Raw genomic sequence first — 17,881 nt, 5'->3', positions numbered from 1 at the left:
GGCGTTGCGCCCACCAGGCTGCGGCCGTCACTGTGGGTGGAGGCTGTGGGCCCTGAGGCCTCTGCTGCGGCCGGCTGAGGAAGGATGTCACCTGGCTCGATTTGGGGGCCTTATGTTTCTCACGGACCTGAAGGTCTGTTTGGCTGCAGTGACTTCGAGACTGTCCCAGGACACAGGCGCATAGGGAGGTGGCGGGCGCCGGCTGTGAGCCGGTCTCCCGGGACGCTCACACGCACATGCACGGTGGCCGTCCCCCAGTGCGGTGGCAGTCACACGTGTCTCCTGCCGCGCCCCGCCAGTGCCCCGCATGGCGTCAGCCACCCCAGCCCAGCGGGAGCAGACAGGGTCCTTTGCCTGATGACACTTCGCGGCTGTCATTCGAGCCTGCTCACCCTTCTCCGCACTAGGAGAAGAGGGCGGCTCCATCGGATCAGCCGGTGACGCTGCGCGGTGACTTCCTGCCCCGCGTGGGCGCTGTGTGTGGCGTCAGCACCGCGTGGAGCCCGACTCCCGCGGCCCCCCTCCCCGCCGGGCCAGGCGGCAACTGGAGTCAACTCTCGCAGCCTCTCAGGCTCTGAGCCAGCGACTTGGTCCACGCTTTTCTCCTCTGGCCACAGAAGGGGCCAGATAGGGATCCGGGAGCCTGAGGCTTCTGGCCCAGGACCCCGTTCGAGATCACGGACTGCGCGTCCCTTGGGCGTGTGGCTGCCCTCGCGGTGTGCTGTCTCGCAGGCTGAGCGCGGGACGGAGCGGGTAGGACAGAGTGGAGCGTGGTCAGCTCGACCGCCGCGGACTGAGCGTCCAGCTGCAGGCCCGGGGATTGTGTCTCAGGTCAGAGAGGTTTCTCCAGCGCCACAAGCCTCGAAGCCACCGGATCTCTCCCCGCAGCCCAGCTCCGGCCTGGGCTGCAGCCTGTGGCTTGGGTGCCGCAGGCAGAGCCCTCGCCGTCCACGGATCCGTGGAGGAGGAGGGGCACTTGTGATGACTGCCGGCTGCTGTGACGTTGGCGTGCTGGGTGCCGCCGCAGCCTGGGGTCCCGGCCCCCCGCTGCAGAGCAGACCTGATGCTTCGTATCGTCTCCTATGGGGTTCAGTCCTGTGAGGGGCTGTCGCGTTCGGCAGCAGGAGGGTGAGGCGGACAGATGGACGGGAGCACCTGGCCCTGGCTGTGTGCCCCCCGCGCCAGCACATGTGGGCGTCTGTGTGTGTTAGTGGCCGGTGGCGGCCTCCACGGGACTGAGGAAATGAGTGTCAACACGGTTCATCATGCTAGCATCACGGGCAGAGGCCTTGTGGCGAGCGCACGTCCATCACACTGCTGCGTCTTTCGGAGAGCTCTGTCTGTCTGTCCGCTTCCCCCCGTGAAGCCACCGTTCTCTCACATACAGCTCCTGCTCCTGTGTTGGCCTCCGGGGTGGCAGTTGGCCTCTGGGGTGGCAGTTGGCCTCCGGGGTGGCAGTTGGCCTCCGGGGTGGCAGTTGGCCTGCTTGGCCTTCCTCAGACCCAGGCGCAGCCCCCTCCTCACTGCCTCCGCCATCACAGCCTGCGCCCGGCTGGTTTCCTCACTGTCCCCCGTCTTTCTGGGCCTGGGCTGCACCCAGCAGCCCTGCGTGCTCAGCCCAGACGTCCCGATCTGCTGCCACCTCTGCACATTTACATACCGCGATCCCGTCGTTGCCCGTGGTAGTTACAGCGGTGGCGATCGGCGTGGCACTCGGCGAGCCCTTTCTTCTGGCTTCGTTCAAGAAAAACAAACACGGGTGCTTCTTCCCCGCACTCAGCTTCCCGCCCCTTACGGACTGATGGGAATTGCGGCTCCGATGGAGAGAGAAGTGATGCCCGTGTCAGAGGGAGGCGGGGCGGAGCGAGCTGGAACACTGCAGCTCTCCACGCAGGCCCCGCGTCTGAGCCGGCGGGTCACCGTTTGCCGTGCGCAGCCTTCCTCGGGCCGTCCTGGTCTGCACACCTGTCGGCGGGGCACAGGGGCAGAGCCGTACACCCCCACGCGGCGGGGTGGTGGGGCACATGCCAGCGACGGTCCCGTCTGCCGTCTGTGATCGCGGAATCGGAAACAGTCGTGGAGCGAGCTCACCCGAGATCATCAGCGTCCCCACGGGGACCCCACACATGCCATCGCCACACTGTGCTGGGGACCCCGCCTTTGAGTCATTCTGTGGCTTTCAAACACCGCACAATTCTTGTGGGCACGAAAATGCTCTTCGTTTCAATCCGAGTTCCGATGGAATCGTTTGGAAGGCTGTGACTGAGTTTGTAGACATGGGCAAAAAATCCTGCTTGTCGCCAGGAGCCGGGAGCGCCTCTCAGCCCTCATGCATGGCGTGACGTCAGGTAGGTGAGCCCGCACGTGGGACAGACGTAGCCGCCACCCCCGAGTGCCCGGGTGTGCTGAGTGTGTGGCTTCTCAGCGCCCGGCAGAGAGGGGCCGCCGTGAGGCCTGAACCCCACCCAGAAGCCGAAATCGAAACACGCTTGCTCAGACCTCGATTTGAATCAAGTCTTCGGTCTCTTCCGGTTATAATTTATTTATTTTTCTAATGGGAATTTGAAAGCAGCCATTAGCGACGACTGCCTGCCGCCGGGCGCAGAGCTTCCCGAGGGCCTGTCAGCCTTCCAGGGCCCGGCGGCTTCCTGCGTGGGCTCCGCCGGGTCGGGGGGACCGGCACGCGCAGGCCCGGGCTCCGCGGCAGGGGCACGTCCCGGCCTCCGGAGGAAGCGGGACTCGTCGTGTGCTTGGGAGGAGCGTGTCGGGAAAGGAACGGCAGGAGGGAGAGGGGAGAGGAATCTGATGCTCTGGGCCAGGGGTCGGCGCCCTGGCCTGTGAGGGCGTCGGCCGGGATGTGCCTGCGTGAGTGTGCAAGCCTGCACACTCGCCCGCCTGTCCCGGCTCCTCCCCTGCCGCTGGCCCTAACAGACAGAAACAAAACTCTTAACTCCACATCTGTCTTGCTTGCTTATTCTTCCCAAAGGGACCTTTATCAGTGGAATTGATTTAGATTTAACCAACAATTGAAAACCTACCCGTTCACCAAGCACTGACACGTGCTTTTATAAAAATAACCCGATTTAGCCCTTAATAAGAATTATGGTGGTGCTGATATTATCGACTGTCGGGTGGTAAGGACACTGCGTGTGGAGGGGCGAGGCCACACGGAGGCGTCTCCTGCGTGCCGTGGGGCCAGCAGGGTGGGCCCTGGGTGCTCGCTCACAGCTGGGGCTCCAGACCGCCCGCTGGGAGAGAAGGCCCGAGAATGAGCCCCTGCAGTGAAGGAGGCAGCAGGCCGGGGCCTCACCGGGACCCCAAGCCCCAGGACGCGTCCCCCTGAGGGCGAGACCGTGCCGGGGGGTCCCTCTTGCTTCCCCGTGGGCACCCGCAGAGAGCTCCCGCCGCCGGGAGAGGCGCCGCACACACACTGCGGCTCCTCCTCCTCATGCTGCTGACGCCCAGCCTGGTGGGGAACCGTTTCTCACACCGCGGGCCACCACGTGCAGGCCACAGCTCATTGCCCGGCCCCGGTCCTCACGGGGCCTTCCGCCCCCTCCCACCTCTAGGCATGCGGGCCGGCCAAGGTCGGCGTGAAGTCACACCTCCGACTGGCTTCTTTTCAGGCAGAGGCTTCTCGGAGCAGCAGTGCGGGCTTGAGCCGTTGAGGCCCAAAGCCCCTCACCCGGCAGCCGCCTTCTGCCCGGCGCAGGGGCCTAGTCTCTGCCAGCTGCCCCGCGGGGGGCCAGTGTGCCAAGCGGGGGACGTGGGAACGGGATCCGTGCCCGAGCATCTCCTGAGAAGCAGAGAATGCTCGTGACCAGACGCCGAAGCCCAGCCCAGGAAAAGGAATGACAGAAGTCGGTGTGTTTCTCTGTAGAAAACCCAGAAACGTAGGCCAAGAACCCACTCCAGGCCCGTCCTGGGACCTCGCACACAAGCCAGAGCATTGCGACGCTGCCCGAACGTGCAGATGGAGCATCGAGCAGGACCACGTTTTGGTCTGAAACTCGGCGCCCCAGAGGGACTGCTCCACAGACACTCGTGGGATGAAACACTCGAGGAATCTCAAAACTTGCTGTTGGCTGGCCAGCCCCTCGAGCCCTAGCGTAGCCTACCTGCTCAGCAAGCCGAGAAGGAAGTGAGAAGGCCTGAAAGGCGTCTGCCTTCACATCTAACCCCTGGCCGGGCTCTAACAGGCCCTAGATCCGGGTCCTTAGGGCCCCTGAGCTTAAAGGGCACAGAGACAGGCAGCAGTGAGAGTCCAAGGCCTGCTCTCAATGACGAGTCCATGAACTTGAACTTCGATCTGACAAGGCTGTCCCAGGCCCACTCAGCGCAGAGGTCTCCATTTGCTTGATGGGCAAAGTCTTTAAACACACACACAAGAGCTTTTCCATCAGACAGACGGGGGGGTTGAGAATTAGGGGTGACAGACATCAGGACACACTCCCCTAAGCTGTAAGCTGATAACTTTGATTCGGTCGCGTGTGTGCGTTCACACTCAAAGCTGATTTCACCCGCTCAGAGCTTCCGCTGGTGAGTCAGAGCCTTCGTGCCGTCATCGAGGATGGAGTGTCTGGCCTTGGCCATGGCCCCTTCGCTTTGCCTCCGGAATCTGCCATTGTCTGCTAGGGGCGTTTGGAGTGCTCCTTCACCTTTATAAGGTGGTGCAACTCAGTGTGTACGGGTCTTCTGTGAATGAATCAAAGGAGGAACTGACATTTCAGGGGGCAAGGGCACTGTATTTCTGTCCTGGACTTCTGTCCTAAGTTCTGACGATGGGGAGACACGGCAGAACAGTCTTGGGGGTGAGGCCAGGAGAGCTCCACCTTCCAGCTCACTTGGCCATGTGTCACAAAGACTAGCTCGTGGGCAGTGGGACACCTGAGTGGAGGTGAAGCCATGCGCCTTCACATCGAGCAGAGATTGGCCAGTGGGAGGGCACGACCACCCACTCCCTCTCCAGAACACCTGTCTGTCTGTGTCATCTCTTTCTGTCCACCCAGCATTGGGTCCCTGGACTGCTGTCCACATCTGGACACCCCTCTCTGCCAGGCTGGCCTCCGCCCCGCCGCCTGCCCCACCTGTGGGAGTGAATCCAGGCGGGGCTCCCAGCCCACCCGTCCTCGGTGAAGAAACAGTGCCCTCTAGTGGGCCTTGTCGGGGCTGCTCCCGACCCCTGTCAGGCTCAGGCAAGGACAAAACCTCGGGCACCAGCTCTCCTGCTGAGGACCTTGAACGTGCCTTTGGGTTTGGAGTGCTTTTCTCCTTGTGTGAGGAAAAATAAAGAGCAGCGGGAGGTCGGCGTGAGCGCTGCTCCATCCGTGCTGTGACAGCCCACTTATCTCGAGAGTTCTACCAAAGAATTAACTCCAGGGCCAGTGATGGCAGCAGGGTGGAGGGGACATCAGATGCTTCTTAAAGGGCGTGTGACACTTTCTATAGAAATCGCTTACCTGCCTTGACGGGTCTCCTACAGGAGGGGGGAGATTTGTGAGACTCCTCCTTTAAAAATTATCACCAAAAGTGCTAAATCTCATGCCCGGGGACCCCTCCCTCCGTGGACAGGGACAACACGTTAGCTGGGGGAAGTGTGCAGACGTGACTGCCGAAGGCCTCTGCGCTGGCTCGGACAGGCGCCTGGGCCTTGACAGCCTGCGTCTGCACAGGCTGTGGGGCCGGGGAGCCCGGAGGCGGGGGGCGGGGTGCCGTCAGGGACACGGGATCCTGATCAGATGTGATGGCTCGTGGATTAGGTAACAGCTCCGCTGGGTGAAATTGGATCTTGGGGGATGAGTGTTACATGTCCGGTGTCCTGGAGAAAGGCTCATTTGAGTCTTGCATGGCGCCGCAGAGATAAAAAGGAGCTTTTAAATAATCATTTTGTCTCCTACTCACCGGCCCGCTGCCTTCCAGCAGTAAATGCATAGGCGGCCTCAGCTCTGCTCAGACATGTCGCCCTTTGCGTTCATTTACTGAATGTCGGGGGGATTTTTTCTAACCGACCAGCAGAACAGTCTCCGTGTCCGAGTCCCACGCCTGCCTTTACGGCGGGGTGCAGGTGTGTGCGTGCAGCGCCGTGCTGGGCCCGCCCGCGCCCCCGTGTGCCCACGCGCTCCGCCCCAGACCATGAGAACCGGAACCTTCCGTGTAAAAGTGCAAGCTGAAGCTGTCTCTCTATATGTACGATTTTTTTGTCTTGGTTCAGACACACACTCTGAAATTTTTTATTTTCATAATAATTTGAGTAAGCAACATTTAGGGTAAGGTACATGGTATTTTTATCATACCAGTCTCTTACTGTCCACAGTTAGAAACCAATTATATTAAATTTTAGTTGATCCTAATTTTTCTGTTTACAAAATATTCGTAGGATTTATAAAATGATAAAATCTAAATGAAATGCTATCACTTTTGCTATGTTTTTTCTTTTCTTTTTTGCCCCCAACTAAATGGATCCTTCACACCTGAGGGTAAAAAGAGGCAACATAGACGAGGGCTTTACGCCCTGTGAGCCCCAAAACCCAGTGGGGCAGGGCTCGCGGGGCATCCTGTCAGCGTCGTCCGGCCTCAGAAACGCCCTTCCTCATTCTATTTAAAGCCGGTTTGACTTGTAGGTGTGCAGGGCTGGTGTGGGTGCTTCGCGCTTCCCACTGGCCGTTTGAAAGGGGAAGTGGGGTGAGGGAGAAGCTGAGAGGGGACGTCCGCGGGGTGAATGCTGGGCGCGTGGGGGTGGTGGCCTCGGCATGTCCGAGGTCACCTGCCCCGTCCCGGAGGAACGGGGGCCAGCACCTTGGTCACCGGGCGCCTGGCTCTTTGCCTCTCCTCCTGCACCCGTAGCTGGTTGGCTGGGGGAGGGAGGGGCTGTCAGGGTGAACGGGGCGCTGCCGGCGCTGGTGGCGTCTGAGGGGCGGGGACACCTCTCCGGGAGGCCGGGCGGGGCCTGGTAGGGGACGTCCTCACCATCCAGACGACCTTGTTCTTTTCTCTTGGCCGCGTCGTCGAGCCCAGGAGTCATCACGAGATTGGTCAGTGTCGGGTCTCGGCAACGGTCACGACGTCTGAGCGTAAAGACAGATCTAAACTGAGACGCGAAGAAGGAGGTGCTTTTCCTTGAATTCAGCTTTGGCAGTTTGGGGGTGAAAGCAAACATTGCGTTCTGTTACCGTTAATGTTTGTACTTCTGGAATTTCCACTGCGGAATTTCTTTATTGCGGTGAAACGTTGAACAGATGGACTCCGAACTGTCTGGAAGGGTGCGGTTCGGTGGCATTAAGTGCGTTCACACTGTGCGCGGCCATCGCCACCAGCGTCTCAAGGTGTCTTTGTCTCTCCAGATGACCCTGTGTCCCCAGGAGATGCCAGCCCCGTCCCCCGGCACCGCTCATCTGTCCCCTGCCCCCGTGAACTGATGGTTCCAGGGACCTCGCGGAGTGGGGCGTGATCCGTGTTGAATCCAACCTCTCCTCGTGCTCCGTCCCCTCTTCCTCTTCCCTGGCCCCTGGCCTGTCCCTCAGACGCCACGTCGCAAGGAATTTGGGGACTTACGGAGCCAGAGGACACAATTGCTTTTCTCTAGTTTGACTTTCTCCAGCGGGTCCCTATTAACACGCTTCCCTCCTGTGTCTCCCTGCAGTTTTGAGCATCCGGGGGGCCCAGGAAGAGGAGCCCACAGACCCGCAGCTGATGCGCCTGGACAACATGCTGCTCGCAGAGGGCGTGGCGGGTCCCGAGAAGGGCGGCGGCTCGGCGGCCGCGGCGGCTGCAGCGGCCGCTTCCGGCGGAGCCGGGTCTGACAACTCGGTGGAGCACTCGGACTACAGGGCCAAGCTGTCTCAGATCAGGCAGATCTACCACACGGAGCTGGAGAAGTACGAGCAGGTAACCGCCTCCAGGAGGGGTCGCGGCCCCGGGGCGGGGGGCTGGCGCGGACCAGGCCGGCCTCAGAGCCCCTCGCTGGACTGCGGCCCCCTGGCCCATGGTGTCCGGTCCGGAAGATCAGGCGAGCCGGAGATCGAGGCATTAAAGCGTGTTTAAGGCGTAAACGGTGACGCCGGGCGATGATGCCGGGTGACATCAGCGGTCGATCTGGGGCCATGCGGTACCCGGCACCCAGGCACAGCGGCCACGGCGCACAGCCCGGGCTGGCCGGGGCCTCGCTGGTGCTGTGACTCCTCATTTGCTCCCCCTCTGGGGGGCGCCTCATCCTCCAGCTGCTTCTGGGACCCCGTGGGGAGGGACGCTGGGACAGAGCTCGGCCGTGACGCCCTGGCCCCACCCAGACTCAGCAGCCGAGGGCGGGACACGGCCTCGTTTGCGTCGCGTGTGGGGGTCAGGATGGCACGAACCTCCCTCCGAAAGAGCAGAGGGTCTCAGTGGACCCTCGAAGTCAGACCGAGCTGGGCTCCAGCCCTGACACTCTACGGACGGCCTGTGGGACCCGGCGTTCCACATACGCTGCCCCAGAAGCTGCGGGTTCATGGCACAAGCTACGATGTGGAGGCGAGGGCATCACGGGGCCTGAAAACCACGGAGGAGACGAGGAAGGCTTCAGGTTACAGGGCAGTTTGTGAGCGTGAGGCGTCCCAGCCTCTGGACGTAAGCGCGCCCGGAAGCTCCCCGAAGACTTCTTCCCACCGTGTCGCTAGGTTTCTCTCCTACGAGCCACGGAAAGGGAGGGAGAGGGCGCAGAGGGGCCCCACGCCCACTTATGGCGCTCTCGGTAGAAGCCAATGCAAACCTAATAGGAAATTTAAATTTTAAAATAGAAATAGGCATTTTAAAATTTAAAGCGAAGAACGTTTCATTATTGTACTCCCATCTACCTCTAAAATGGATTTCTAAAAAGTCCCTTTTTTGAAGAGAAAAAAAATCGTGTGACGCCTGTGGGCCCGGCACGCGAAGTCCAGCCGCCAGCCGGGGCGGTGGGGCCGGCGGGAGGAGCGTGAGGGCGGCCGGCGCGGGGACCTGTGCGTCACCTGCGTGGCATCGCCCCTCGTCTTCTTGGGGAAGAGCCACCACTCTGGCTCCGCACCGGCTCACGGAGTCGTTTACCCAGAGCCCAGGAGGTGCCGAGCTCAGAGAGGTCCCCGCCTGGGCCGTCGTGTTGGGGCCCTGTGTCTGCCCTAAGCTGCGGGATGACTCGGGAAGAGGGACGGGGTCGTCTCCTACACAGGCCCCAGGTGGCCGCTCGAGTTCCTCCCCCTTCACCGCCAAGCCTGGTCTCTGACCCGGCCACTCATGCCGGGGGCACAGGGAGAGCCCCGAGTGTGGCCTCCCTCATAAACCCCACAACAGGAACGGATGTCCAGCTGGAAGGTATTGAAACCTGGCTTCATTCTGAGCTCAGGTTGCCCGTGACACAGAGGAGCTGCTCACTTTCCCGGCTGAAAGCCCCTGTCACTCCTGTGCCTCATCCCAAACCCGGAGCGCTATGTGTTACGCGCTTGTTCCTCAGGGTAGGCGTGTGGCTGGGTCCCCTGGACGGGTGCCGCCATCACCTCCGCTTTCAGACAAGTGAGGGGGGTGGAGGTCAGAGAGGTCAGGTGACGTGCCTGGGTCACGCATCCGCCAGGGGACAGAGGTGGCCCTGGAATTCAGTCTCTGACCCTTAGCCCAGGGGCCTTTGCTGGAGCCATGCCTGATGCCACGTTAGGGGGAGAGAGTGTGCTCCCGTGGGCACGGACGAGGCCAGCGTGTCCCTCCTTACTTCTGGGAACGGCTTGCCGGTGCCTGAGAGAGACTAGTGATGAAATTTGTTCTCCAGAAGCTTCTCACACATCGGCCTGTTCGAAATAATAAAGACTGGAAACTAGGCCCTTGGGGAAGCGCTCGTCACACAGCAGGTGACGCGCGTGTCTCCCAAAGCGCTGAGGGTCGCGTCCTTGCGTGCGTGGGCACTTTCGGTGACAGCAGGCTCTGCGTAACACCGCCGGGCGCCTGGTCACCACCGCCCAGCGCCGGTCGTACAGTCCTGCGGGGAGGGAAGCTGAGGCCTGGAGAAGTGTGCCCAGTCGTCACAGGCCGGGCTTCCAGGTCGTCTCTGTTTGAAGGGATGAGGACACACGCGGTACGGCCAGACACACACGCGGTGACTCGCTGAGCGCATTCCACGCCCGCTGGGGCGGGCGTCACCCGCATTTCACAGACAGGGAGGACAGGGCACAGAGGTGTTGGGTGGCTTCCGGGGTCCCACAGCTCAGTGAGTCTGGGAGGCACTGTGCCCTTTCTCGGCCCACCCGGCCATGCTCAAGCGAGGGGCTCACGCCGTCCCCAGGCCGTCCCCAGGCTGCCGTGCAGAACGTGAGACTGCCCTGCTGAGGGGTGGGAACACCGACATCCCGTCTCTGAGTCCTGAGGGGCTTTGCCCAGACCCTCGCGGTGGCAGCTCAGAATCCAGCCTCCCAGTCCCCAGTGTAGACAGCCCCTGGACGCGTCCGCCTGTGGATCACAGGGCCCCTAAGGAACGGACGGTCGATGTCTTCTGTGACTGCATTTCCGGCGAGCAGGAGGGCTCGTGCCACGGAGGTGGCAGAGCCGCATCGTCACAGTGCCGCTGCAGTGAGGTGGCACGCTGAGCCCTCGGCGCGCGGACCCTCGAGCAGCACCTCCTACGGTTTGCAGCGTCGCTGCGAGGGACCCCATCGAGTGATGAGGCTAAAAGTAGAAGGTGCCTATCGAGTGCTCCGCGGAGCGAGCCGCTGCCGCTGCCGATAATGGAAAAACAAAAGGGCCGCGTGCTCAGGGCCGGCCGCCGGGCCAGGCCAGAGGTTGGACCTCTGGGGCAGGAGGGCTTGGGCCCCGCCTCGTGCGGCCCCTTGCTGTGCGGCCCAGGGAAAGGCCTCGCCTCTCCGGGCCGCAGTTTCCCCAGCTGTAGGTAAGGGGTGAGGGGTGAGGGGCAGTGACCCCGCCTCACTTCCGGGGCCACTGGCACCCTGGCCTGCACCCCGAGCCTGTCCCGGCGTCCTCCGAGTCCCGTGCTGCTGCTGCGTCTGCGAGGCCTCTGGGGACGGGGTCCCTTCGTGGCACGGGTGCAGCGGGTGTTCAGGAGGCCAGCGCAGGGGGCAGCAGAAGTGGGAGGCACGGGCGCGCGAGCCTTCAGCACCACGATGCCCCTCTCAGCTGCGCGTGCGCCCCCAGCACGGAATGCTTACTGCAGCCCTCAGGCCAGAGCTGATGGACAAGGCGGGCAGTTTGACCCCGGACGCTCTTTGGCTGTGACTATTGGGGTCAAAGGTCATGAAATGTGTTTTATACTGTAATTCATGCTCTCGCGTTTCACAGTAGTAAAATCATGAAAAAAAATGATTAAGGACTTTTTCCCCTTAAAAAAAAATACATTATGCCCCCAAATTAGAGTCCGGTGGGCCGGAGGGGGTCCGCAGGCATCGTTCTGTGCCTCCGGTTCGGCCGGCCTTGACCGGGGGGGGGCCGGTTTCCGCGGGCCGCGCTCACCCTGCTGCTGTTCCAGGCCTGCAACGAGTTCACCACCCACGTGATGAACCTCCTGCGGGAGCAGAGCCGGACCCGGCCCATCTCCCCGAAGGAGATCGAGCGCATGGTCAGCATCATCCACCGCAAGTTCAGCTCCATCCAGATGCAGCTGAAGCAGAGCACCTGCGAGGCCGTCATGATCCTGCGCTCTCGCTTCCTGGACGCACGGTGAGTCCCCCGCCGCCCTCCCGGCCTGCGTGGCCCCCGAGGCCCCCCACTGTTAGCCGGGGTGGGGGAGGGGCAGGGGTTCCGAGGAAGGTTCAGGCCGCAGGTCAGTGACAGGGCCGGGAGGCGGGGTAGCCTCCGGCTTCCTGGGGCTGCGGAGGGCGGCTCGTGTCCAGGTGCCTGGAGAGCGCAGCCACGTCGACCGGAGAGGCGAGACTCTGGTCCTCGTGCTGGGGCCTCCTTCTCAGGACGAGCGGTCGCTGTGGGCGCGCAGGCCAGCTGCCACAGGCTGGGACACACGTTCTCCAGGAAAGACAGCTCGGCCTGGAGCCGGCGTCTTCCTCACCCCATGCACAGCCGGGGGACCCTCGGGTCACGCGCACAGACTCCTAGGTCGGTCGCCACGTGCCACACGCTGGGCTGTTTTGAGAGTGTGGAGGGGAGCGAGGCGTGGTCCCCAGGGCGGAGGGGCCCAACTCTCCCTCGAGGTCGCGTGTCTTCTACCTGGCATTGCCGCCGTCACCTTGCTGTTCAAAGCATTCGGCTGAAACCACGGGTCGAAAAGAAAGGTCCTTGAGGACAAAGTTTGAGACCAGAGGACAAGCCGTTGGCGCGTGGTCACCCTGCTCTCGGGACCAAAGGTCGACGCAAACCCCCCTCATCCCCTTGGCTTTCAGTGTCCAGCCGATAGGTCGGTGACAGTCAGGCCCCGTCTGCTCTGGAGAGTATGGTAGTAGCCGATCCAGAAACATCTTTTCGAGTGTGACCCACTGTTCGTCTTGAATGGGCCATCTTCTACAAACGTGCGTTTCGTGTCTCATTATTTCAGTTTCCAGGTTTATCGTTGAAGCGTTAGACGTGTCAGGGCCGCCTGCCGCTTCACGATCGTAGCTTTCGTCCCTGATCATCAGACGGAGGTGGCCGCTGTGTCGATCACGCAGTTTTCAGCTGGCTCACCTGCGTTTTCCCCTCTGCCCACACACGTGCTCCCGACGGTCACAGAGCCCCCCGGTCCCTCTCACTCGTGCATTTGGGGCCCGTGGAACCTGGCATAGAAAGCCGGGTAGCAGTGACCTCAGGCCAGCAGATCCCTGCAGAGGCCATCAAGAGGAAGTGAAAACGAAGGTGGCTTTTCCCAGCTGAGCGGGGGCAGCAGTCACCCTGTGGCGGGCCCCCTGTGCGTGTCGGCCCCCGCTGCCAGCCTGGGTTCTTTAAAGCAGCCCATTCCACGCGGCGGCAGGGTGGCCTCTGTCTGGGCCCCTCCCCGCGCGCAGCTGCCGCCACTCTGCATGTCACTTCCGTCCCCATGGCGACTCCCTCGTTAAAATGCTGGGAGCGGGTGTTCATGTTGCCAGATACAGAGACAAAGGAAAGTTGGACCCAGACTGAGTTCTTTACAAGAAAGAAGTCGCGGGGGGAGTGCGGGGGGACCAGGATCGTTGTCCCGCAGGGCTGCCGCTGCCCGAACTCTGCCGTGCCCGGCGCAAGGCCAGAGTCTAGAGGACTCGGCCCCCTTCGCTCCCGCCAGCCTTTGCCAGGACTGTCCCAGTCGGCGCCACTTCAGGAGAGGGGTTCTTGCTGTTCTGCTGCCAACTTTGAATCGTTGCCTCGGAGCCGAAGTTCAGAGCGAGAACAAGACCCTATTGTCTCTGTCCTTCGCGTTTACTCTGAGTGTATTTGGTATCAGTGAAAGGACATGACCCCAGATGCCGGCCCAGGGCCGGGCCAAGGGCTTTCTCAGCTCAGAAGTCAATGTTTGCCCAGAGCTCCTGACTGTGACGTAGTGAGGCCCAGCGCTGAAATGGGGGGCACTGGCCGGACGAACCTTGGCGAGGAGGTCACACCCGCGGCTCCAAACCACGCCTCCGATGGGCGGGGCCTCACCGGTCAGTGCCGCAGACAGCGCAACGCCGGGGCCTTGGTCTGGCCACAGGATCTGTCGTCTGTCCTCGTAACGTCACCAGGTGCGAGGAACCGGATGCTGCGCTCCCTTGTGCGACACACCCCGTGTTGGTTTTCTGTCACCTGCCCCCCAACAGGCGAGATGAGGCCCAGTGTCTTTTTCCAGGGCCGTGCCTGCCGCCGGCAGAATTCAGTCCCTGTGACAGTGGGCCCGAGGCCCTGGCCCCGGCCGCCGCCCTCTGCGGGGCGGCCCGCGGCTCGGCCGCTCGCAGGAGAATCTCGCTGGTGGAAGCTTGAGCCTCGCCCGCTCAGGTCCCATCCTTTCCCTCGCCTTGACTTACCTGTGCTGGAAGAGTGTAACTTAAAACTCCGTGCATTCATTCACTTATTCACTCATTCACTCGACATTTGTCATCGCATGCCGTGTGCCCAGCCTGTACTGTGACCAGAGCAGATTTGTCATCAGGATTATAAGTATGTTTTTTAGCTAAAAGGAGGAGAACTTATAAACCCTCGTAAAGATTGTCTAGCGACAGTTTTGACGTTTTTCCCGTTACCTTTTGCTGGAGGTAACAGGAAGGATGTAAACGGACGGTTGGACGTGCACAGCTGCACGCCCCCGATGGAGGGGGTCCCAGGAGAGGGCACGGCGAGGAGGGAAGGACAGCCAGGGCATCCGGTCACGCCTTGCTCTCTGCCGGGTGCTGCGTGAGCCACTGAGGCGATGAAGACGGGAAGAGGGAGCCGATGAGCGTGGGCCTGGCCTCCGGGAGGTCGCCACTCACGGGACGGACAGCGTCTCCTACAGCGAAGCGCGAAGCAGCACGCGAACACGTGGAGCACATGGGCCAGCCCCGCCAGGCGGGGTCGGGGGAAGGCGGGCCACGCGGTGACCGCCATGCAGGAGCGACGAGACGCCGGAGGACAGCGCAGCCCCGCCCGCTCCGTGCCGGCTCCGGGGTGAAGCGTGGCTCCCGAGCCCATGGCCTTGGGCCAGTGTGGGGGAGGGAGAAGCACGGGGCAGAGAAGAGGTGCAGGGCATGGCGGGGCGGCTTCGGGGCGTGCAGGAGCCTGTGACGTGGCCGGAGGAAGCCGTGTAGAGCGTGCGTGACGCGGCAGGACGGACGCCAGGGACGGGGCAGACCCACCGCGAAGCCCTCGCTGTGCCCGCGACGGTGTCACGTCTGCCCCGTTACGAGGCGGACACCGTCCGTGCAACCGGAGGAAGGAATGTGGTAGTTTACGTTCTGAAGTGCGCCGTCTGGATTCAAGCTCCAGCAAGCACTACCCTCGTGACTCTGGGCGAGTGGCTTATCTCGCCTAAGACTCAGCTTTCACGTCTGTAAAATTGGGATCATTTCGTGCACAGGGACAATAAGGTCGTGTGGGAGAGAAACTTAGAGCATCACATAAGTCAGCTGTAAATACGGTGAGGATCACTACGCTACATGCTATTAGACAGGTCGTGAGGATCATGATGACGGTTATCATTCGGGACGCGGTCGGATCCCCGGTCCAGGGGCTCGGTCTAGGGCTTCTCTCAGAGATGGAGAAATGGAGGGAGACCAGGGCTGGGGCCACCGCTGACACCTGTGCCCCTCACGTGTGGGGGAGCACAGAGGAAGCATGAACGACCGCCCATCCGCCTGCGCTCGGAGGAGATGTTCTTATTTTGAGGCGCACGTCGGTGTAGCGTGGACTAGACTGGCAGGACGCTGCGGAGCACCCCGCGTGCTCGACGGCGCACCCCAGGCTGGCGGTCCGCTCACGCACACTCTCGGGAGGCGTCAGCCCAGAGCAGCACGGCAGTGTGTGGCACTGGGCTGCTCAAGTTTTGTTAATTAAAATAAAATAAAAATAAATCACATTTTAAACTGAGCTCTCCGCTCGCACTGGCCACACTTCCGCTGCTCAGTGGCCACGTGCGGCCAGCGGCTGCTATACTGGCCGGCAGCGCTGGCCAGACCAGGACGTGGTGGGCAGTGGCTTTTCTAAACCCATTTCAAAAATGACTGACAGAAAGGATGGGACCGAAGGGACGGCTTTGAAAGACCGGGGCTGGCGGGACTCGCCCGGGGCGACGGCGACGCGGCAGGCGGAGGCGGCAGGCGGAGGCGGGAACCCCTCCCAGCCTCTGGCCTGTGCTGGGGACTCAGACGTGCAAACGAATGAACGAACACGTGAACGAACAAATCAGCAAGCACAACGAACCTCGCCGGCGATGTCATTATGTAAGAGGGCGACAAAGAAAATGGAGCCGTTTGGGGTGAAGGCGAGACTAGTTCAGGAGACACGGAGTCTCTCTCGAGGGCCGGGAGCGAGCGGCGGTCAGCGGGGCAGCGTGTCTTGGGAGAGGCTCAGGGCAGGGACAGCACCTTTGGTGGTTAGCGACTCGTGTCCGTGGTCACACTTCGCACTCTCAGCTCATTCTGATTCCAGAGATTTCGTCCCTAACATGCTCCATTTATCCAGTAATCCAGTAATACGTAATCGGTTTCCGCAACCTAGACAAACGGCCCTACAAGCTCTCGACTGGCCCGAAATCTCAAATGTTCACTCGCCATGCTGATTACACCTCAAGCCAAAGCGAAGAAACCACGTGTCTTAGTTTCACAAGGTTTCTTGAAATTCTAAAAAAATTGTAGAGATTGCACACGGAGACTGAGACGGCCACAGGAAGAGGTGATGAGCAGGCCCCTCAGAGGGGCGGGACCGCCGAGGGGAGCCTGCACAGCGCGGGGACGGAGTAGACAGCTGCCCGCAGCGCCCCACGTCACCCGCACCCCCCGCCCCGCGTTCCGGAGGCTGCTCCGAACTCAGCCTGAAGACTCCCAGAATACACCGTGATGCTAACACGAACAACTCAGGGCGCGAGCCAGGTCTCCCAGTTAGGGAGCAACCGGGGCCCCGGTCCCCAGGCCCCAAACAACTGTCTTCCTTAGGCCACGGAGAAGACGGAGGTCATGGGGAGGCTGCGGTAACCATTGGCTGCCTCCCCAAATTCCCACGGGGCAAGAGCTCTTCACACACGCCGACTTCCGAGCTGGGCTTTTTCATCCAATCTGCCCAGTTCCTGGTGCTGGGTGACCCAGAAACTCATGCGACTGGGGAGAGCAGCGTGGGCTTGGCATGATCTGGACAGATGTGGCTCACACCTGCGGACAGATGGTGTTCATCCGGTAAAGTCAGGCACTTCATTGTGTTAATTAGTCCGCGTGGGACCCCGAAAACACAATATTAGCTGAATTTCCTGTCTAGCAAGGTGATCAGTGCTTTCTGTCGGCTGAACTGGGAAATTCCACTTCTTGGCATAACCAGGAATGTTCTGGAAATCTTTTCCGTACGGAGAAGCTTTTGATAAAAGCAAGAAAGGCAACCATGCTGATAGAGCTCATCTAAGGAAGGGGGCCCCACTTCCTGGGGGCCGGGGACCAGCGCCCACCGTGAGCCTGGGTCCCAGCCACTCCCCGCTCCCCACTGGCCTTCATGGGGGCTCTTACCCTAAATCGGCTCCATTGGCACGTTTTTAAAGCACCTCGATTCAGAGTGGCCTCCTTCCTTCCAGCCCCTGCATGTTGCAGACATCCGAGCTTCACCACTCAGCAGCGGTCCCAGCGCAGAAGGCGCCCCGCGTCTCCTTTCGAGGGGATCAAGGCTCGGGGGTCATTTCAGTCTGCTCCGGGCTCTCTTCCCAGCCGCCTTCTAAGAAGCATGCGGGTTCCTGGGGATAGAACAGAGGGGACCATAACTCGCTTCAGCTGAGGGCTGCCGAGTCCCCTCAGCATCGCCGGGAGGCCGTGGGTGTGGCTGGGTCACGGTCAGGTGGACCGGCGCTGGTGTCTCGGCTGTGCCACAGACCAGCTGAGCGACCTTCGGACTCTGTCCTCTGTTGGGAAATGGGAGTAACCACCTCTACCTCACTAGTCGTGAAAAACGGGCCGACTGCCCTGAGGTCGTAAGGCCCAGCGCCTGGGACCTGGCAGGAAGGAGCTCCGTCCCCGCCCTGTCCTGCCCGGCCCGTGAGCGGGCACTGTGCGGAGGCCCGGCTCCGCGTGGCCCCGTCCCCCACACGCGCCCATGAGGCCCGCGCGGCTCTCCCACGTGCGGGTGGAGAGGCTGAGGCTCGGGGCGGCTTCTCGCATCTCCCGGCCTCTGTGCAGTTGATCCAGGAATCAAAGCCAAGACGGTTGACCTTGGGCACTCCCTGGTCGCCGGGGCGGTGGGTAACTGTTCGCGGCCCTCCCGCTGGGCGCCGCGCAGTGTCTAAGGACAGCACGCAGGGGCCGTGGGCGCCCCGCCCCCTGCGCAAGCCCCCTGC

The 17,881-nt window shown here is 61.7% G+C and overlaps 1 protein-coding gene across 1 annotated transcript in view; it reads left to right on the top strand.

The window, feature by feature from the left end:
- Window positions 1–17,881, top strand: part of PBX1 (PBX homeobox 1) — a 214,292-nt gene that overhangs the window by 166,416 nt on the left and 29,995 nt on the right. Inside the window, exons 3-4 of the mRNA XM_039881124.1 lie at window positions 7,640–7,884; window positions 11,474–11,667. Coding sequence (XP_039737058.1) covers window positions 7,640–7,884; window positions 11,474–11,667 — 439 coding nt within the window. The remainder of the gene's footprint in view (window positions 1–7,639; window positions 7,885–11,473; window positions 11,668–17,881) is intronic.

This window comes from Pteropus medius, unplaced genomic scaffold, assembly GCF_902729225.1.
Source record: "Pteropus medius unplaced genomic scaffold, Ma_sr-lr_union100, whole genome shotgun sequence".
NCBI classification, from domain to species: domain Eukaryota; kingdom Metazoa; phylum Chordata; class Mammalia; order Chiroptera; family Pteropodidae; genus Pteropus; species Pteropus medius.
Note: the sequence above shows the minus strand (reverse complement) of the source record. Positions and strands in the feature narration are given on the sequence as shown.